Source organism: Neoarius graeffei, chromosome 12 (genome assembly GCF_027579695.1).
Source record: "Neoarius graeffei isolate fNeoGra1 chromosome 12, fNeoGra1.pri, whole genome shotgun sequence".
In the NCBI taxonomy this organism is placed as follows: Eukaryota; Metazoa; Chordata; class Actinopteri; order Siluriformes; family Ariidae; genus Neoarius; species Neoarius graeffei.
In genome coordinates, this window is record NC_083580.1 from 39,019,954 (window position 1) to 39,043,205 (window position 23,252).

Genomic DNA, 23,252 nt, shown 5'->3' on the forward strand with positions numbered 1-23,252 from the left:
CCATGGTACAAATTTAGTTCTCACAAGAAAAATGACAAAATGAAGTATGTATTAAACACTTAATTACAATTATTATTTTAGAAGTCAGTATGTTTTCTGACTTCTAAAATAATTTCTGACTTTTAAAATTACAATTAAGAACTGGAAGTTCTTAATTGTAAGCTTACTGTCCTCTGAATAAAAAGGATGAAATACTCAAGTAGATACATGTACAGAATTCAGAATGACTCCTTTGTCCAATCCCTTCCCTCATCACCCTGTTCACCTTTAGCAGGTGTTCTTTCTTCTCTGTACACCTGACAGCATGCATTAAGCATAGTTTCTTATAGCAGCAAGCCATTTGCCACAAGTTCCCTGTAACTCAGTGCGTTTACATGCACATCCAAATTGAGCTACTGTCGGTAATCGAGCTAAGGGTCCCAGCAGGGGTGCCAGAGAAATCCAATCCTACATGCACACAAGGAAATCGAGCTATTGTGTGAGGTACATTGTGCACCCGAGCCACAGGTGGCGCTACACGCCCCATCGTGTTGGTACACTTCCGGTTGTCATCATGAAGAAGAGCTATTCAAGAGTATAAACAAAGTTATCAGCAGTGTTGCCAGATACTGTTGACGTTTTCCAGCCCAAAACATGTTCAAATCCGCCAAAATGCACTTAAAACCGCCCAATCTGGCAACACTGGCAGTTCCGTGTTCACAAGTTCCATGCTCAAGCTGTTAGGCTTGCTCTAACAGACTGTATGGCTACAAACTGTCCTGCGCAGACCACTGTTTTGTAAGACAACTTATTTTGCACGATTGTATATTTTTCTAAAGTCCATTTTTTGCTTACAAAAAATATTTTTTTTTGCTTACAGTTTAACTTATGTCTTAATAAACACACAAAGTTCAATTGTTTTGTTTTTATTGACATTCTTCAGATGTTGGACACACACACACTATATATATATATATATATATATATATATATATATATATATATATATATATATACACACACAAATACAATGACTTGTTTATGTACACAATTCACAGCTATGCAACAGCTGTACAGATGTATTTGGTGATACAGTAAGTGAGCTAAATTTTAACAGTGCAAACAATGCCACAAAAAGAAAAGATTCATGCCGTTGTCATGATTCGTTGTCATGCCGACCGAGGCTGTTGTGTTTCCCGCTTGTGGTCTTGTCACTCGTCACTTCCGGAAGGGGCAGTGCTGAAGTAAGTAGCTCGAATACGTAGCTCAATAGGGTATACATGCACTAAGTAGCTCAGCAGAAATCGCATAATCTAGGTCGTGTAGCTCGATTCCGAGAAATCAAGTTCGGTTCAATTTCAGCCGAATTAAGGTGTATACATGGCATTTTGAACTTCGATTTCAGTCGAGCAACGGCAGAAATTCGATTCTCTCTATGTGCATGTAAATGCACTGACTGTGGATCTGTGGTTAGGAAAACACAGAAATGATGAGGCCAACTTATCCTACCCATTCCTGCTTCTGAAACTCCTTAACCTCCCCCCTTGCCCCAATCCACTTCTTTCTCATTCATGGAACCAGAGTCTCTGCTCAGAAACCGAATGGTCAGATACACTAGCATGACACCACTGGATTCCCATGACATTTTATTAAACACAGCCCTGACCACATGCTGTAAAATTCTCAAGCTGTCAAGCCCTCTCGGTGTGTTTGTTGTGTGTTTCCCAAGTGGAGTCTATGCTCTTGAATTCTGAGCTGAACTGGAAAAAGAGAGTAGTTTGGAGAAAAAAGTAGGGGGTCACTGGAAAGAAGTAATTCCCTTGTGGAGATGCTAGATACAATGTCTTGCAAAAGTATTCATCCCCCAGGTGTTTGTCCAGTTTTGTCACATTACAAATTGGAATTAAAATGGATTTGGGGGGGGATTAGCACCATTTGATTTACAGAACATGCCTACCACTTTAAAGGTGATTAAAAAAAACTGACACAAACAATAATTAAGATGAAGAAACCCCCCCCCCCCCCCCCCAGAAATCTGGAGTGTGCATAGGTATTCACCCCTTTTTATATGAAACCCCTAAATAAAAGTTGGTCCAACCAAGTAACTTCATAAGTCACATAATTAGTTAAGATCCACCTGTGTGTAATCAAAGCGTCACATGATCTGTCACATGATGTCTGTATAAATCAGTCTGTTCTGGAAGGACCCTGACTTTGCAGTACTACCAAGCAAGCAACATGAAAACCAAGGAGCACTCTAAACAGGTCAGGGACAAAGTTGTGGATAAGTATAGATCAGGGTTGGGTAATAAAAATAAATATCCCAAACTTTGAATAACCCACGGAGCACCATTAAATCCATTATAGCAAAATGGAAAGAAAATGGCACCACTACAAACCTGAAAAAAGAAGGTCGTCCACCAAAACTCTCAGACTGGGCAACGAGGCCATTAATCAGAGATGCAACAAAGACACCAAAGATTACACTGAAAGAGCTACAAAGATCCACAGCAGAGATGGGAGTATCTGTCCATAGGACCACTTTAAGCTATAAATGGGGCTTTATGGAAGAGTGGCCAGAAAAAAGCCATTGCTGAAAGAAAAAAAAAAAAACATGTTTGGAGTTTGCCCAACAGCATGTGGCAGACTCCCCAAACACATGGAAGAAGATTCTCTGGTCAGATGAGACTAAACTGAATGTTTTGGCCATCATGGGAAATGCCATGTGTGGCACAAACCCAACACTTCCCATCACCCTGAGAACACCATTCTTACAGTGAAGCATGGTGGTGGCAGCATCATGCTGTGGGGATGTTTTTCATCTGCAGGTACAGGAACACTGGTCAGGATTGAAGGAAAGATGGATGGCACTAAATACAGGGCAATTCTGGAGGAAAACCTGTTTGAGTCGGCCAGAAGTTTGAGCCTGGGACGGCAGTTCACATTCCAGCAGGACAATGATCCTAAACATACTGCTAAAGCTAAACTGGAGTGGTTTAAAGGGAAGCATTTAAATGTCTTGGAATGGCCTAGTCAAAGCCCAGACCTCAATCCAACTGACGGTCTATGGCATAACTTGAAGATTGCTGTACGGTACACAAACACAACCCATCTAAGTTGAAGGAGTTGGAGCAGTTTTGTCTTGAGGAATGGGCAAAAATCCCAGTGCCTAGATGTGCTAAGCTAATAGAGACATACCCCAAGAGACTTGCAGCTATAATTGCAGCAAAAGATGGCTCTACAAAGTATTGACTTTGGGGGGGGGGGATACCTATGCACACTCCAGATTTCTGTTTTTTCCATCTTAATTATTGTTTGTGTCACAGTAAAACAAATAAGCAAACAAACACAACAATTTGCACCTTTAAAGTGGTAGGCAGGTTGTGTAAATCAAATGGTGCTAACCCCCCAAAATTCCTTTTAATTTCAGCTTGTAATGCGACAAAACAGGACAAACACCAAAGGGTTTTGTTTTAATATAGAATTTGCAGTACTGGTTTTAAGGTGTTTCTTTGGTCAAGTATCAAACCATGTTTGACAAAATATTCGCTCCATTATGATCACAAATTTGCATGAAAAAAGGCTGCATCTTGTTGGCTAAGTACCAGATGAACAAAATGAGCAGTGTTAGTCCAATCTTTGTTTTCTGTTTCTGAAGGCGATCATCTATGAAGGTCAGGACAAGAACCCTGAGATGTGTCGTGTGCTACTGACCCATGAAATCATGTGCAGGTAAGACAGTGGCTTTTATAGAAGAATTTTAGATAAAAGTAGGTTAGGAAGCTTGACGCCTACCTATTTTTAGCAATATTTTAACAGTGTTCCACCTTGTGAACATTACCCTAATCCTGAATTAATTAGGGTGAGCAGAAACTCATTACTCTTTTGGCTTCATTAACAAACATGCTTCCTCTGCAGTACTATAAAGTGCAAGCCTGGTTGGCTTAAGAACTTAGTTAACAAAGATTCAAAGTCAGCATCTTAAGTAGTAGTTGAATAGTTGAGAGTCTCTCTCTCTCTCTCTCTCTCTCTCACACACACACCCTTTTGAGAACCATCCAGACAATAATTATTACAGCTTATTAACCTATTATTATGGAGTCAGAGGAGTGCCATAAAAAAGAATAAATCTGCAAAAGAATTAGAAAATAAGTGTTGAAAAGAATAAGAAAATGAATAAAATAAAAGAATACAAAAATACATGCAGAAAATTAAGAAGTAAATAAATGCTTTTCTTTATTGCTTTTGCTATTCCCTAATGCGTTTTCTTTTTCCCTATTGCTTTTTTGTTTGCTTGAGTGGCCAAGCTGTCAATCAATTAGTTTTGGGTGGGCCTTTCTGAACAGGCTGAGTAGTCAGTTCCTGCACACATGATTCCTGCTTTGCACAGTGTGACTATGTTAGTGGTTTGAATCAGTAGGGAAGGAGGGGGTTTGCTTCCTGTATGTGTACACTGGCTATTGTCTGGTCTTATTCGTTTACAGCTTTAGTCTTTTTAATGGCACTCCTATGACTGTTCTGTTTGCCCCACATTATTTTTCTGTGTAAATTGACTTGAAAACTACTCATTATTCATTTTTATGTAAATGGCTGGGTAGTGTAGTGTGTAATGAACACACACACACACACACACACACACACACACACACACACACACACACACACACACACACACACAAACAAACAAACATCTTCCAACATGATGTTAGACAATCTGTGTGCCAACCAATCGTAGTTTCCTCCTCAGCTTGCCTGTGTGTGTTGGGAATGTTGAGGGGTTTCAAATGCACTCTCAATTATAAGCAGAAAATTAGGCTGTTCGCTATTAATCAGGCCTGCTAATTGCCACAGACCACCATTAGCCATATGGTGCTGTGCCAGCTTGCAACTGTGGGACAGAAGTGCTTATTCCTTTCCTTTGAACAAACAGAAGGGGAAAAAAATTACCAAAACAGTTATGAGAATATGCTCAAGGACATTTTTTTTTGCTGGACTAGGCCAAAGGCAGTTCTTTTTAAAGATTAAGGTTGTCATAACACAGGTCCAGCAACATGAATCAAAGCATCTTGTGAAGTAAAACATATGCTGGAGGAGGCCCATACGTGTTTCTGTGTATTTACAGCAACTGCTGTTTCCTGTTAATTACATGAGGCAATTTAGCTTTAATAATACCACTTTTTCAAAATAAGCTAATAGATGTGGCAATTAACATAATTTCTACTTATAGTAAGGTAGGTGTGTGTGTGAGAGAAAGAAAAGAAGGGAAATGAGTATTAGTTGGTTTATTTTATATTGCTGTGACATTTCCTAAAGAGACTGTTTGCAGTATAATGTACAGTATCTACTGTATAATGTGTTTTTGGTACAGCCTCTCATAAGCTAAATATGATTGAACCCTTACAGAAGGCTGTAAAATTTTGGCCTTTTTGAAAGAGAGAGACTGAATTAAGGAAAAGAGACAATACTGCAGGTTTCATGTGACAGTTTCATCCCCAGGCCCTTTGAGAGTTCCACTGCCATCTGTGCATAGGAAATTTGAGCCTGGGAGTCTCTCTCTCTCCCTCTCTGTAAGCAGTTCCTAACCCCCTTACACTTTTTCTTTATCATCTTTAACCCCTCAGATGCACCCTCCTCACCCCCTCAGCTCCAAGAGACATATAACCACGGAATTGTGGTAAAACTAACCATGTAAACATTCCTAGCATAGGCATTTCATCCACAAAGTTGACATGTCCATATATTGTGTGTAATCATCCTTCCTTACCTGTTTAAAATAAAAAGAAGAAAACCTTTTCAATCTTTCTATGCCGCTTATTTCTACTTAGCCATCTCTTGTCTGGTTCTAACTCTTTATGCTAAATCATTCTATGTACCATGTAACAGTATGTCCATAAATAATGTGCATGGACATATTGTTCTTAACTAACTCCTATTTTTTTTTTGCTTTTCTGTCCATTGATATGAAGTGATATAAGTGACCTCACTTAAGGTGTTTCTTTTCTCTTCTCCTCCATGCCAGTCGGTGTTGTGACAAAAAAAGCTGTGGCAACCGAAATGAGACACCTTCTGACCCTGTGATCATTGACAGGTAGGAGAGCTTCATTCTTGTTATCCCACTGTGACAGGTGCTTATGTTAGAGTATATTATGTTCCACATGAAACATGAGTGTTAGCAACAGCTCTTTTATTGTAATGCTGGTCCATGCTGACTAAGTGTTAACATAGCCTTCCAAACAAATCTAGCTTTCTCTTAACCCGCTGACATTAATGTTGTGAATTTCTTTGTTGGGTGGTGGTCTTGCTGTGCTAAGCACCTTAAAGATGTTGAGACCAAGTTGCTATATATTGGTCTTTATCTCCTGGCTCACTTACACTATAAGCTTTCTGAATTCAAGACAATCAGGGATTTTTCCTGTTTTTGTTTCCTTTGATCCCACTTTGTTTCTTCTTTTGATGTGATTGGCTTTCTCAAAGTACCAGTGTACTTTTTTGTTAAAAAAGTACTTTTTGATTCATGCTTAAGGAGGTATATTCAAGAACATGGACATGTTTTAACTCTTTACCCCTTAATGACGACATATGACGACCCTGTGTATATCCCTTAATGACGACATATGATGTCTTGTCTAAAACCTTGTCAAAACCTTGTCTTTAGACTTTTTTTCTTGTAAATATGTTCTCAGGGTGAACAGTATATACATATACAAGGGTGGCTGTAGCAACTGCTTTAAGGGGTAAAGAGTTAAGTCAGCCACTGACTTTAAAACCACCTCAGCCACTTTACAGAGCCTAAGACCAGAAACCCTGCAGAGGAGCCTCATTTCTACCACCTCTAGTTTTTTTTTGCAAGATTGACTAGTAAACAGAGAGATTAGTCTGGAAACTGAGCTCTGTTTCACCAATTCAGATCATTATACAAGTAGTCGTTGACTTACAACCTATGCGACTTACGACCGATCGACTTTATGACCGTCTGGTTATGACTGGCAAGTGTTTCCTAGCTGAGCGTACGACAGTTTCCACCCCAGCTCCCGGCAGCGCCACTTGCCGTGTACAACAGTTTCTGCCCCAGCTCCAGGCACATGCGCAGTCTCTCTCGCGCACCCTCGCGCACTCCGTCATACAGTTTCCGCCCCAGCTCCAGCCACATGCGCAGTCTCTCTTGCGCGCCCTCGTGCACTCCGTCATACAGTTTCTGCCCCAGTTCCAGGCACATGCATAGTCTCTCTCGCGCACCCTCGCGCACTCCGTCATACAGTTTCCGCCCCAACTCCAGGCACATGCATAGTCTCTCTCGCCCACCCTCGCGCACTCCGTCATACAGTTTCCGCCCCAACTCCAGGCACATGCGCAGTCTCTCTCACGCGCCCTCGCACACTCCGTCATACAGTTTCTGCCCCAGCTCCAGGCACATGTGCAGTCTCTCTCGCGCTCCCTCGCGCACTCCGTCATACAGTTTCCGCCCCAGCTCCTGGTTTATGAAATGAGCAAATCCTCCCACCAGCCCGAGCACTGCAGCAGCTGATGATGACGTAGACGACCCACAGCCAAGCACCAGTGATGCCAGCAGTCACTAAATTTTGTATTTTGTTATGTTTTACATTTGTATTTTGGTATGTTTCAAACTAAAATGTTTTCTATTTTTCACACCTGTATTTCGTATTTTTTGTTTTGCACATATTAAATGAATTGTACTGTACGCAGTGTAGTATGCAGTGTTTGACTTAAACTAAATAATGAGCCAAGGTAATGAAATAAGAAAATGTTGATAAAATAAGACTTTTAAGATGATTACAATATCATTACACATCACAATATACTTACGTTCATTTAACATAGGCCGACTTACGACCAGATCGGTTTACGACCGGTCAGTCATAACCAAACGCAGTCGTAAGTCAACGACTACCTGTAGTGCCTATATCACAGTTGCCACTGACCTCATCTATCTGTGAATCTCACACATTCTTTCCCTATTATTCATGAATAAGATCCCAAGGTACTTAAACTCCTCCAAGAAAGGCAAAAATCTCTCTAATAGAACCTGGCCTCTGACTTGAAGGTGGTGATTTTCATCCCAGCTGCTTCAACTTCATCTTAATACTAAGAATGCAGACACTTGGAACACTTTTGCCTCTTTCTTAAACTTGACGACTTTCCTCACCACTGTTATCCCTCAGTGCATCTGCCATGACGTACACTGACAGGCTTCTGATTACAACTTCATGTTAGTGTCTCTAAAATTGAGGACTTGAACGTGGTCTAGGTGGCATGGTGGTGCAACGCTTAGCACTGTTGCCTCACAGAAAGAAGTTTCTGGTTTCAAACCTTGTGGCTGACTGGGGCCTTTCTGTGCAGAGATTGCAGGTTCTCCCCATAAGATTGCAGGTTCTCCCTGTGGGTTTCCTATGGGAGTTCCGGTTTCCTCCCACAGTCAGAAGACATGCAGATTAGGTCAACTGCACTAAATTGCCCATAGGTGTGAATGTGAGTGCGAATGGTTGTTTGTTGTTATCCCTGTGATGGATTGGTGATCTGACTAGGATGTACCCCACCTCTCACCCAAAGGCAGTGGTATGTATGATGGATGGATGGACCTGGCCCATTCAGACTGTGTCTCCAACCTCAACTGGGAATTGGTAAAGTTCAATTAAGAGCTCTGCCTCTCATTACCTCATTGTCCAAAATTGTGGCCTCAAGCCTGATGATACAATCACAAAATTTATCACTGACTTGTGGCTCAAAGTGCTTGGGTACCAAGTACACTTATGAGCAACTTTGTGTTTGAAAAAAGGCTTTGAAAAAAAAACAACAACAACAACAACAACTCAAAACAAACAGGTTATGTGGATGGCCTGGACAGCAAACACTTTGACACCTCCCCAAGCATCATTCCAGGGTGGGTCTCAATAACCCTAATCTGGGCAAAAGTGTCTTTTTTTTTTTGTACATTTCATTAGAATTGCTCTGACCTCTCCTCTCAGATTTGTTCATCAAGTGTGGACCTAATGGGAGCATTAAACTCCTGGTGATATAGTCCTGAGGTTCACCAAAGTACACAAGCCCATTTACCACAACAAGGTCTTGATCCAGGGGGGGTGCAAACTGGTAATTGGCCTGTATTTATATCATGCTTCCACATCCAGAAACTGGGAAAAGCTGTACTCATTTCTTTCACACTTCTTAATAAAATCCACATGGATAATAGCTTCTGAAACAATAGTGGCCAAAGGGCCTCAAGCTTCATCACTCTCCCTCAGTTTCTCTCTCTTGCCATTCCTCTTTCTTTATCCAATGCACATGAATGCAACTCTACTCTCTAACTTTGTATCCATCTTTTCAAAGCCTCTCCATTCTTTACCTATATCATTGTTATTACTGTATTATAAAATTGTGGCACTAGTGGTTGTGTATGTAATTATCTTGTTAACAGTACTGCAGAGCTATTACATTCTTGGTTATGGTCTCTTTATTGGCATTTGTGCTGTATTTGTTAGCTTTTATACACAATGTGAAAGAACCTCAGATACCCTGGGTTCTGTTGAGGTAGGTATTGCAGAAAGTGATCTTAAGCAATGTGGAAGCTATTATCCAGGCTCTGGGGCCATTTACTCTTATGGGTCACAGCTCTCAGTGCTATTCTAAACAGGCTCTTTCACTCACTGTTTTAGAAAAATGTTTAGAAAGATCTGTACCTGATGAATTATGGAAAAATGTCCTCAGGAATTCATTTGGAAAGGCACCTTCAGCATTCAATTTTAAAACAAAATTGTAATTAAATGTTTTTCCAGACACTTACAGGAACAGTTAACTGTTTTAAGCCCAATTTTCCCAGTTTAAAATGGAACTATTAACCTCTCATCTTTCCATTATATTTTCTTTCCATGATTAGTTGTATTTTTGTTGTATTTTTCTCCTTGGTTTTCTTATCTTTTTATATTGGGTTGGATGCTGAAAATGTTCTTAGTTGCTTAGTATGTGCTCAGTGTTTAATAAGGCCTCATGAATGCAAATTTGCACAAATAACCATTTTAATGAAATCCTAAGAAATTGCTCTAGTGATCATCAGTCAAAGTAGCATCTAAGAATCCCTGTCAAAAGGATATAGCATTGAATGCAGGTAGAAAAGTATTTCAAATCAACACAATTAAATACCGTATATCCATCCACTACCTATACCGCTTACCGGTATCTCTCAGGATCACAAGGGAAGCTGGAGCCAATCCCAGCTGACTTTGTGCTAGAGGTGTGGTACACCCTGGGCAGGTTGCCAATCTACCACCGGGTTAACACTGAGACAAACAACCATTCGCACTTGCATTCACATCCATGGGGAATTTAGAGTAGTTGACCTAATCTGCATGTCTTTCAACTGTGGGAGGAAACCGGAGTACCCAAAGGAAACCCACAGGGAGAACATACAAACTCTGCACAGAAAGGCCCCAGTCAGCTGCAATGTTTGAACCTTCTTGGCTGACCTTCTTGTTGTGACATCACTTGGAAATGCACACACAGAAGTAAGAAATTAGCTGGTTCAATTTTCAAGACCTGTGACAACGTGTGTATGTATTTGTGTGTCTATTTCTATTCATGTGTGGATTGAGATTCCAAAGAGCTAGTGGCTTCTGAAAGTCACCCTGGACCATATGAGCAGAGCATAAAAGATCATGTATTTACAGTCATCCTGAACACACACCAGTACATATATGCAAGCCACATAAAACAAGCACAGATATTTGCATCAATGTCTTGACTCATCAGTACAGCTTTGTGTCAGTAGGTTTAAAAAAAAAAGTGAATGTTCTCTTTGCTTCAAAATTTGTTGTGATTTTAAGAGGAAAATAGGTCAATGGTACCTCCATTTTGTTGCTACTGTATGTTCTTAGTGGCTACTTTCCAGCATCTCAGTTTACAGGGCGCTTGTTATTTCTGAGACCTAAGATCTTTCAATCTGGAATGGGTGTGAGAAAGTGTCTGTGTGTGGGCATGTGAAATTTCCTCTTCAGGGGTATATGAACAGGGAGTGACAAGTGTAAATAGGTTACCTCATTTGAATACTTTTAAACCACACTATGGTTAATTTCTTTTTTTTTCCTATCTTGTGGTGTTATGTCACAAATGTTTTGACAACAGCTGAATTTATAATATGGTTATAGAGGTGTGTGCTCTCTGACAGATTTAGGATGTGATGTTTCTTGAGTGCCTTAATCTTTACCATATCCTACAACATATAAAATCAATAACAGGAAACCAAAAAGGCCAGTTGTGGTGACACTGCAACCTAGTGGGTGTAAATTCTTATCTAAATTAACTCATAATTTAGGCGTGGCATCAGAATGCTCCAAAAACCTAAGCATTTACAAGCGTTTTGATGCATGAATAAATAAATAACAGATCATTATCAAATGCAGACATCAAATACACAAATCTGTACTTTATTCAACAGTCTGGAAGGTTTTGCAGTCTGAACAGCTGTAGTCTATGAATCAACTTTCTTTTGCTTGTTGCTTAATTTCCCCTTCTGCTGCCCCTTATCATGCCCAATCAAAAATACATTAAGGTGAGTTAACAGCCAGCTTTAATGCTTTGGAGATGTCTTGCTGAGTATGTTTAATTATTAATTAAGAAATAATAATGAACTAGGTAGCATGTGTGCTAGCACATTTAAAATCTGCATTCATCAGTCTGCTCAAATTTGCATTTGTCAAGTGCATAAATAAGTACTGAATCTCCTTCTTGTGCTTTGCCTGCCACAAAGTAAATAAACATAGCCCACAGAGTTTCTACAAACAAACCTCACAATGAATGCACCACTGAGTCAGAGGTTCAGTGAGGGCTTTTGTTTGGTCAGAGTTTCAGAGCTGGAAGCACTATCCTCTGTGGGATTACTTACTCTTTGGATGTGGGCAGCCCATGCTGGGACCCAAGGGTGCAGTGGAACTGCCCCAGAATGTGAGGGTTCCCATGGATGCCGTGAGACTTCCTGCTGCTCCCTCACATTTTTAATCTCAAATCATCCAACATCTGGACTTGCACACTAACCAACAGAAAGTACATGTTTGCCCCACTGTCCCTGGTTGGTAGATGCCATATGATAAGGGAGAGTTTGATTGTGGGTATGAATTGGTAAGAGCAAATTGGGAAGAAAAAATAAAAACACTCAACTTGTCATAAATACAACCCCAATTCCAAAAAAGTTGGGATGCTGTGTAAACTGTAAATAAAAACAGAATGTGATAATTTGCAATTTATGGAAACCCTATATTTAATTGAAAATAGTATAAAGACAACATATCAAATGTTGAAACTAAAAATTTTATTTTAAATATATGCTCATTTTGAATTTGATGTGAGCAACAAGTTTCAGAAAAGTTGGGACAGGGGCAACAAAAGACTGAAAAAGATGTGTAATGCAAAAACAAACAAACTTGGTTAATTGGCAACAGGTCAGTAACATGATTGGGTATAAAAAGAGCATCCCAGAGAGGCTGCGTCTCTCAGAAGTAAAGATGGAGAGGGGTTCACGACTCTGTGAAAGACTGTGTGGGTAAACAGTGCAGCGATTTAAGAATAATGTTCAGAAATCTAAAAATACAAAGAATTTAAGAGAAGAGAGAGAACCCTTTATTCGTCACATGCACACTTCAAGCACAGTGAAATTCATCCTCTGCATTTAACCCATCTGAAGCAGTGAACACACGCACACACTCAGAGCAGTGGGCAGCCACACTAGAGTGCCCGGGGAGCAGTCAGGGGTCAGGTACCTTGCTCAAGGGCACCTCAGCCCAAGGGCACCCCACGTCAACCTAACTGCATGTCTTTGGATTGTGGGGGAAACCAGAGCACCCGGAGGAAACCCGCGCAGACACGGGGAGAACATGCAAACTCCACACAGAAAGGCCCTCGCCGGCCGCTGGGTTTGAACCTGGAACCTTCTTGTTGTGAGGCGACCATGCTAACCACTACACCACCATGCCGCCAAAGGCGGGGTACACCCTGGACAAGTTGCCAGGTCATCACAGGACTGACACATAGACACAGACAACCATTCATATTCACACCTATGGTCAATTTAGAGTCACCAGTTAACCTAACCTGCATGTCTTTGGACTGTGGGGGAAACCCATGCGGACACGGGGAGAACATGCAAACTCTGCACAGAAAGGCCCTCGCCGGCCACGGGGCTCGAACCTGGACCTTCTTGCTGTGAGGTGACAGCGCTAACCACTACACCACCGTGCCATCCTTTGTGAATCACATCATCTATGGCAGGGGTTCTTAACCTTTTCGACTTCAAGGCCCACCTATTCATATTTGTAACGAGTCGGGGCCCATTAAAAAAATTCCCAATAATTTTGGCTTATCTATTCTATGTGAATCTAATAATTTATTGTAAAGTGTATGAATGGAATGCAACATCACTCCCTATTACAGATGGGAGCCTAGGAATTAAATAAATGCAATAAAAACAAACTGTTTTTAATCGTAGTTATTGTATTTAAAACTGCATGGATGTGCCAGAAGCCAGCATAAAACCATTCATGCAGGGCATTCTCAGTCAAAAGGGATTAATGATCCGAAAGTGGAGTCTGGGCGATTAACACAGGAAATTATTGCCATGTTTGTGTACAGCAAACAAGCAGGTTATTAAAACCAACAAGTACACTCAAAAGAAGTGGATATAGAAGCCACTCAATGGGATAGATCCTTACACGTTAACAACGAAGGATTTTTCCTATGAGTTGGAAAATTATCCATCCGTTTAGTTCCCCGGCATCTCAAACTACCTGCTGCTGCAGACATCATTCTACACAGACAAACAGATGAAAACCTGGAAGAGCATGGAGGCGTACAACTTTTTATATGTGGCTGGGTTAAAGATCTGGGGATCAGGACACTACAAGATAGATGGCAGTAGATGGATCTAAGTGCAGGAAGAGTGTTTATTAGCAGTCATGATATTTAAAAAACAAAACAAATAAAAGCAAAGCAGAATCATAAAGCAGAGTATTTAAACGGCATTATAAACATGGCTCGAAACAAACATAACAGTGATAATGATGATACTTTGCAATGCCTCTGTGAAAACAGTGTCCATGTCCGTACCTGCTGATCGTGCTCAAATTAGTATCAGGCGATTCCCATAACGACTGGGTCCCAAGAACATGCACCACGCGCTCCGTGAGCATGCGTGGCTGCTCGAGCTGCGTCATACTCAAGCATGCAGGTGTGACAGTCAAGTTTTCACCTGCTGTGTCACCACAACTTTTAGCTCATGTATATATTGCCATGCATTGCCGCCACAACACCTCATTTTCATCAATAACCCATTGTAAAAGCATTGCGAGCTGTGGTGTGACCGTAGCTTAATGAAGTGGATGTGACGTTGGCTGCAACCCAGCAATTGTACTCTATTACAAGTAAAAAGTAGCTTCAACCTGGAAAAAAAAAAATTCTCAGCCCACTAGATGGCACTTCGTGGCCCACTAATGGGCCACCGCCCAGTGATTGAGAAACACTGAGCTATGGTACATAATATAATTAAAAGATTCAGAGAATCTGGGGAAATCTCTGTATGCAAGAGACAAGGCTGAAGACTGAAATTGGATGTCTGCTCTTCAGGCCCTGAGGCGACACTGCATTAAAAGCAGACACGTAGTGGAAATCACTGTATGGGCTCAGGAACACTTCAGAAAACCATCATCTGTGAAAACAGTTCATTACTGCATCCACAAATGCAAGTTAGAGCCATATATAAACAATACCCAGAAACACTGCCACCTTCTCTGGGCCCAAGCTCTTTTATGATGGACTGAGGCAAAGTGGAAAATTTTCCCAAGGTCTGACATATCAAAAGTATAATTTTTTTTTTAGAAACCATGGACACCATATCCTCCAAGCTAAAGAGGAGAGGGACCATCTAGTTTGTTATCAGTGCACAGTTCAAAAGCCATCATCTGTGATGGCATTAGTGCACATGACATGGCTTGTACATCTGGGAAGGCATCATTAATGCTGAATGATATATACACGTTTCAGAGCAATATGCTGCCTTCCAGACAAAATCTTTTTCATGGAAGGCCTTCCTTCTTTCAGCAAGACAATGCCAAACCGCTTTCTACACATTAAAATTGCATGGCTCCATAGTAAAAGAGTCCAGGTGCTAAACTGGCCTGCCTGCAGTCCAGACCTGTCTCCCATTTAAAACATTTGGTGTATTGTGAAGCATAAAATACGACAAAGGAGACCCTGAACTGTTGAGCAACTGAAATTGTGTGTCAGGCAAGAATAGAAAAACATTTCTCTTCCCAAAGTTCCCAAAGGTTTACAGTGTTGTTAAAAGTAGAGGTGATGCAACACAGTGGTAAACATGCCCCTGTCCCAACTTTTTTGAAATGTATTGCTGACATCAAATTTAAAACGAGCATTTATTTTTTCAAAAAACAATAATATTTCTCACTTCCAACATTTGATATTTTGTCTTTGTAGTATTTTAAATGAAATATAGGGTTTCCATGATTTGCAAATTATCGCATTCTGTTTTTTTTTTTGTGTTTTTTTTTAACAATTTACACAGTGTCCCAACTTTTTTGGAATTGGGGTTGTTTGTGACATTTATTTAATATGAGTACTCACCCCTTTGTCCCCAACCATTACAAATTAGTTTCAATACATTTAAATTCCTGTGTACAAGAAACACAAATGTGTAGTAATTGAGTGTAGAAACCCTAGTACTGGGTAAAAATAATAACCCGGCAGTTGCTCCAAATCATCAACCCAGATTCCAGGTATTGTCGAATTAAGGAGATATAAAGTAATTCAGGAAAATCACCCAGCAGACTCAACCCAGTATTTAAGAATAAAAAACAATCCAGCATTTTTACAGTATTCTGTTGCCATTTGTTCCTTTTTTTGCTAGACATCAAGATAATGATTCAAATTATGTTTGCAAAGAAAACAGCCAAGTCGAACATGGTTTGTGCATGTTTCTTGTGTTTTTGTCTGTTGTTTTGTCTCAACTATAAAATGTTCTGAAAGATGTGAATCAGTATATTACCAGTTTCCACTGCTTAACCACATGGTTTCCTATTAAAGCTAATCTAGCCATTGTTAATGTGATCCTGGACAGCTTGGCGAGTTATTGTGAGCCAATTACAGAGAGCAGGGGCACAAACAGTGAAACACTGAGGCAGAAGTATGGATCAGTCAGAAAGAAGTGAAGAATGGTGTAAGAAAGATTGTCAGAAATTAAGAAAGTGAGAAGAAGGAATGAGGGGAAGGGAGGTGAAACAATCTCCAGCACATTACCACAGTAGCATGCAGAGTATTTTTTGGTTTTTCACAGTGCAACTCTTTTGTGAGCAGCTGTGTGAGGACCACTTAATCCCAACATGCAAAGCAGCTAATAACATGCTATTGACCTCTACCTCTCCAGTTACTATAAGGTTAACAATATGCAGTTCACCCAGGCCGCAATCCTATCATTCGCCTGGTTGACCACAAAAGAGAGACGCACTGTGCTGGGTGGGAGGGAGGCTGACTCTCTCTCTCTCTCTCTCTCTCTCATTCTTGCCCTCTTGCTTACCTAGCTGTCACTCAGTCTCTGTTTTTTTTTTTTCACCCTACCGCTCAGTTTCAGTTTCATTCATTTGGTGTGCCTTTTGTGCATGTCTTTACCTCTCTATCAATCCCTTCATTTCTCTCTCTCTCTCTCTCTCTCTCTCTCTCTCTCGCGGATGTCACATGTTGCTCCTCCTCCAAAATGGAATTGGCCCTGAGGGCTATCTAGCCCAGAACTCCGAAGTCTGGTGCGTGTGTGTGTGGATTCTAGTGTTGCTATAGGCAGTGGAACTGCTGGTGTGTGTCCTGTCAGTACAGGGGGAGCAGCCTGTGGTAAGGAAGGATGCACCCTTTACCCCCTTGCTGGAGATAAGATCAATCATAGGGCTGAGGTGCGTGCGCGTGTAGAGAAGCCTGTTAAACAAGGACTCATGAAATGCTGATCACCCTTCATGGACTTAGAACAGCATTAGATCAGTAGAAGCACATCAGACTCTGGGTTCATATTTTAAGCCTCTCTGTGGAATTATGTTATGACTACTTTCATTTGTGGCACGGTAGTCAAAGATGGTCATCACACATGATGTAACCATAATTACTGTCCATCTGTCCATGTTGTATAATTGACGTGAGAAAAACTCAATGAAGGAAAGGGAGATGCAGAGAGGTCGTGTTCATTCATCATTGCATCTTCTCCAAATCCAGTCTCGCACACAGAATTAGAGAGGCATACAGATGGAGAGCTGCTTAGGCCTTTCTGCTTGAAGCATGCGAGTTTATATAACATGGATTAGAACAGTTGTCAAATAGGGCTATTTACTGTGTTTTTATTAAAATGAAATGCATTCTTTTGAATGAAAAGCACTCTTTACATGTTTTGAAGCATACTTTTAAGAAACTAAAATATGAACCATATTTAACACTTTTTTTGTTTACCACATGATTCCATATATGTTCCATATGTTATTTTGTAGCTTTGATGTCTTCAGTATTGTTCTACAATGTAGAAAATAGTCACAATACAGAAAAATAAACTATGAATGAGTAGGTGTGTCCAAACTTTTGACTGGTACACACACACACACACACACACACACACCTGTAATTATCTCTTTGTAGGGTTTATCCATTAACTTGTCTATTATTGCAGCTAAATATGCAGCTGTCAGGGTGCAGGCACTTACTTGCAGGCGCAGGGGAGAGCGGGAGAAGCAAACTGTAGGCAGAGCCAAAACAGTAGACAAGAAGTGTAGTGAAAGAAACGGGTGGAGGTCAGTCGATTGGCAAATTGGATTACGTAGACGAGACTAAGAGACGTGGTCGAGGTAAACATAAACAAAGGTCGAATACTAGAAGGCAGGCAGAAAGTAAGCGACTTGGTAATGACAGGAAGGAAACACTAAACGATACTTCAGTGAGTGAGAGTGGTGTTTTATATAGGGTTGTTGATAACAATAATGAGACACAGGTGCATTTAATAAGCTAGAGACAGAGGGCGCTGTGCTTCTTGGGAGTTGTAGTTCATGGCAGCCATGTTTGAAGGCTGTTTCAAGCTTGTGCTCTCAACGCTGTTACTGACAGAACCCCCCTCTGAGGAGCTCCCTCTGGGAGCTACATTCTTCCTTGGACGTCCTCTCCCTCTTGGTGCCAGTTTGCTGGGGTGTTGGCTATGAAATTCCTGTATCAGGAGTGGGTCCAGGATGTCCCTTGCACCTACCCATCTTTGCTTCTCAGGTCTGTAGCCCTCCCAGTCTACCAGGTACTCTAGTTGTACTTGTCTACGTTGGGAGTTCAGGAGCTTGTTTACCTGGTAGATGGGTTCCCCCTCAAAGTTTAAGGGGGGAGGGGGGCTCTTGAGTGGGAGTGTTAGCTGATAGTGGGCCTTGGATTGCTGGTTTCAAACAGATGTGAAAAATGGGTGCAACTCGGCTGTGAGGTGGGAGCTATAGTTTATACGAGACTTTGTTGATGCGATGAAGAACCTTGTACAGACCAATATAGCAAGCCTGTAGCTTCTTACATGTGTTGGGTTCTTTCAGATCCCTTGTGGAGACCCATACCCGATCTCCTGGACCATATTCCAGGTTCTTGCTCCTGTGTTTGTCAGCATATTGCTTGTATTTAGCATTGACTGTTTCTATTCTCTAGTATTCCTTCCATACCTGTTGGCTCCACTTGAACCAGGTGTTGATTGCTTGTACCTGGATGGGTGCATCATCCCATGGGAACTGGGGGGTTGGTAGCTGAGTATGCACTGGCATGGGGTTAGTTGAGTGGCAGAGTGTTTGAGTGAGTTCTGTGCATACTCAGCCCATGGAAGGAATTGTGCCCAATCCCCCTGGTTCTGCATGCACAAGATTTTCAGGAAGCACCCTATTTACTGGTTGGCCCATTCGACCTGGCCGTTGGACTGCGGGTGGTAGCCGGAGGTAGGACTTACTGAAATTCCCAATCTTTCTGTGAAGCATGACCAGAGTCTGGAGATGAACTGGAGGCCCCGGTTGCTGACATAGTCCTCTGGAATGCCAAAACATCTAAAAACATGGTGGAAGATATCTCATCTCATCTCATTATCTCTAGCTGATTTATCCTGTTCTACAGGGTTGCAGGCAAGCTGGAGCCTATCCCAGCTGACTATGGGTGAAAGGCGGGGTACACCCTGGACAAGTCGCCAGGTCATCGCAGGGCTGACACATAGACACAGACAACAATTCACACTCACATTCACACCTACGGTCAATTTAGAGTCACCAGTTAACCTAACCTGCATGTCTTTGGACTGTGGGGGAAACTGAAGCACCCGGAGGAAACCCATGTGGACACGGGGAGAACATGCAAACTCTGCACAGAAAGGCCCTCGCCGGCCACGGGGCTCGAACCTGGACCTTCTTGCTGTGAGGCAACAGCGCTATGGTGGAAGATAAATTTGGCAATTTGGAACACTGTGGGTAGACCAGATAATGGGATGAGTCTGAGAGCCTTGGAAAACCTGTCGATGATGACCATAATAACTGTGTTGCCTTGGAAAGGTGGAAGATCAGTGATGAAGTTGACAGCCAGGTGTGACCAGGGTCTTAGAGGTACAGGGAGGGGGCATAATTTTCTGGCAGGTGGGGTCTGTGGTACCTTGGCTTGTGCACACCCTGAGCATGAGGAGACAAAGTGGTTGATTTCAGTCACCATATCCTCCGACCAATATTTATTCCTAAGTAGCTGGTGTGTACACTGGCTACTGGGATGGCCTGTGGTGGTGGATGCATGAGATTAGGTGATGAGTTTGCCTCTGAGGTTGTGTGGGACATACAGGAGGCTGGAGGGAGCAATTCTCTGGAGGTGTCTGTGGTTGAGATCTTTTGATTTCTTCTTCTAAGTCCCAGGTAAAGGCCTGAACAAAACATTCAGGTGGTAGGATGGGGTGTAGTTCGAAGTAATGTGGTTCGGAGCTGTGGATTCTGGAAAGTGTGTCAGCCTTGGTGTTCTTGGTGCCTGGATGAGATGATATCATGAATTTAAAGCGAGTAAAAAACAGAGACCATCTGGCTTGGCATGGGTTGAGACGCTTTGCTTTCTTCAGATATTCAAGGTTCTTGTGTTCAGTTAGGATTACAAATGGGTGCGTGGCTCTCTCCAACCAGTGTCTCCATTCTTCAAGGGCTAACTTAATGGCTAGTAATTCTCTATTGCCAATGTCATGGTTCCTTTCTGTGGGTGTGAGCTTCTTAGAGAAGAAAGCCACTGGGTGCAGTTTGGGCTTCTCCCCGAATCATTGAGAGAGCACTCCCCCTACTGCAGTCTCTGATGTGTCTACTTCCACTACAAAAGGTTTAGTGGGGTCAGGATGCTGAAGTATGGGAGCCATGGTGAAAGCGACCTTGAGTTTTCTGAAGGCCTCCTCGGCTGCTGGATTCCACTGGAGGCATCGAGGCCCATTCTTTGGGAGAGAGGTTGGGGTGCGGTGATGGTGCTAAAGCCTCTAATGAAGCACCAGTAAAAATTGGCGAAGCCCAGAAAATGCTGTAGTTCCTTAACCGAAGCGGGAGCAGGCCAAGACATGATGGCTGAGACTTTTGATTTGTCCATGCTAACTCTCTCAGCGCTGACAATGTATCCCAGAAATGAGATCTGGTGTACTTGAAATTCACACTTCTCGGCTTTTACATACAGATGATTTTTGAGGAGGCAGGAGAGTACAGATCTGATATGTTTTTGATGGCTGTTGTCATTAGGGGACTAAATTAAGATTGTGGCAGTGGGGGCATGGTCAAGCACCAGTCTGTGACAGGAGGGCGGAGTCAGGGAAGGTAAGTGGCAGAATCACTACACCTGACGGCAATTAACCTGTGTTTGTGTGTGTCTTCCCAGTGACCGCGCCCTATTTAGGGAAGGAGAGCGGAGAGCAGGGGAGCTCATCGCCGGACGAGATGCTAGTCTGTGTCTCTAGCCTCCGAATAAAACATTGTTTAGACTGAAAAGTTTGACAATAAAAAAACCCTATACGAACCTGATCTCTGTCCTGCCATCCTCTGTGCTCCACCCACACCTAGCGAACCGCTACAAAGATGTTGTCAATGTAGGCAATGATATACTTCCCCAACATGTCTCTGAGAACGTCTTTGATCAGGCACTGAAATACACTTGGTGCTGAAGAAAGGCCATAAGGCGTTAGCTGGTATTCAAAATGGCTGGTGGTGGTACTGAAGGCTGTCTTCCATTCGTTCCCCTCTCTGATTCTGATTAGGTTATATGCACTACATAAGTCTGGTTTGGAGAAGGTTCTAGCGGAATGTAGTTGCTCAAGGGCCGAAGGTACAAGTGGAAGAGGGTAGGGGTATTTCACTATGGTTTGGTTGAGACCCCTATAATCGATGCATGTGTGAAGACCTCTATTCTTCTCCACGAAGAAAAAAACAGAGGATGCAGGTGAGGTGGAAGGTTGAATGTACCCCTGGTTCAAGGCTTCCTGTACATATTCTTCCATGGCTGCTTGCTCATTCTGGGAAAGTGGATAAATACGGTTAAGTGGAAGAGCGGCATCTGGGAGGAGATTAATTGCACAGTCATATGGGCAGTGAGGAGGTAGGCCACATGCCTTACCCTTGCTGAATACTTCCTTTAGGTCCATATAACATTCAGGAACATTGTCAAGTGAGTCGGGCTATGGACTCTCCACTGACAGATGAGAGGGTTAGTTGGGGACAAAGCAGACAGTTTTGAAAACAGGTTGATGACCATTGAAGAATGTCTTTATGCTGCCAAGATATCAGTGGATTGTGCAATTGAAGCCAGGGCTAGCCTAAGATGACATCGTGGTGTGCCATCGGTGTGACATACAGCAAAAGAAGTTCTGAGTGAAGAGTTCCCACCTGAATGTGAAGAGGGGTAGTGCAAGTGGTGACGAGTCTATCCCCTGTGGGACCTCCATTGATGGTCTTGAGGCTGAGTGGTCTCTGCAAGGTGTTCGTGGACAGGTTGAATTTCTGAACTATTGAGATGTTGATGAAATTCCCTTCTGCCCCTGAGTCAATAAATGCAGAGAGCACATGTATCGATGCTGGCAGCTTCAATATGACTGATATTTTAAAATATTGAGTCTTATGAGGTGACAGGAGACTCACCAGGTTGGTCAATGCTTCAGCAGGATGTGTAGAATTGCTGTGAGGTGAACGAACAGGGCATTTAGAAATGAGATGGTTAGGCTCACTGCAGTAGAAACATAAACCCTTGCATTTTCTTTTCTCTCTCTCTGAATGCTTCAGATGAGCCTGAAATACCTCCATGTTAGTGGTTAGAGGCAGTATGGCAGCATTTTGTAAAGCTGGTCTACTGCTGATCAGATGATCCAATCAGATAGATAGCTAGATCGATGAGACAGTCTAGAGTTAAGTGTTCATCTCGACATGCCAGCTCACTCAACACTTCTGGGCATAGACCTTGGCGATAAGCAGCATTTAAAGCTGGGTCAGTCCAGCCACTGCCGGCAGCTAGGGTTTGAAAGTCCAGAGCATATTCAGCGACACTTCTATTTCCCTGCTTAATGGTCTCTCTGACTTAGATGCCCTTAGGTTCATGATCGAAGACTTGCTTAAATATTTCCAGGAAATGATCATAAGATGCAGTGTGCTTACCTCCGCGCTCCCAGACAGCACTTGCCCACTGAAGAGCCTTGCCAGTCAGCAATGTGAGAAACTTTCCAATCTTTTGACCATCAGAAATGCCAGTGAGGGATGAGAAATAAAGGGAGCATTGGAGAAGAAATCCCTTACAGCTGGCAGCATCGCCAGCGTATTTCTCGGGTAACGGGAGAAGCTTTGTGGAGCTTACGGTGGCTTTGGGGTGTGTTAGGAGTGCCTGTGACATCACAGCAACAAGCTGTGCCATCTTGGTGTTGAGGTTGCTGAGCATTTGCTGGCGCCCTTGAGCATTAAGGACAGTCTGCTTTGCCTCCTCCGCTGCATCCATTTAATGGTGAAACATCCATTTGACAGCGAAGTATCCTGTCAGGGCGTAGGCACTTACGGATGCAGGCGCAGGGGAGAGCAGGAGGAGCAAACTGTAGACAGAGCCAAAACAGTAGACAAGAAGTGTAGTTAAAGAAACAGGCGGAGGTCAGCCGATCAGCAAATTGGATTACATAGACGAGACTGAGACGTGGCCAAGGTAAACATAAACAAAGGTCGAATTCTAGAAGGCAGGCAGAAAGTAAGCAGCTTGGT

The 23,252-nt window shown here is 42.3% G+C and overlaps 1 protein-coding gene across 3 annotated transcripts in view; it reads left to right on the forward strand.

The window, feature by feature from the left end:
* ebf1b (EBF transcription factor 1b) overlaps nt 1–23,252 on the forward strand; it is a 295,483-nt gene that overhangs the window by 9,423 nt on the left and 262,808 nt on the right. For all 3 annotated transcript variants that reach the window (XM_060935874.1, XM_060935876.1, XM_060935875.1), the window contains exons 5-6: nt 3,638–3,711; nt 5,999–6,067. In XM_060935874.1, coding sequence (XP_060791857.1) covers nt 3,638–3,711; nt 5,999–6,067 — 143 coding nt within the window. The remainder of the gene's footprint in view (nt 1–3,637; nt 3,712–5,998; nt 6,068–23,252) is intronic.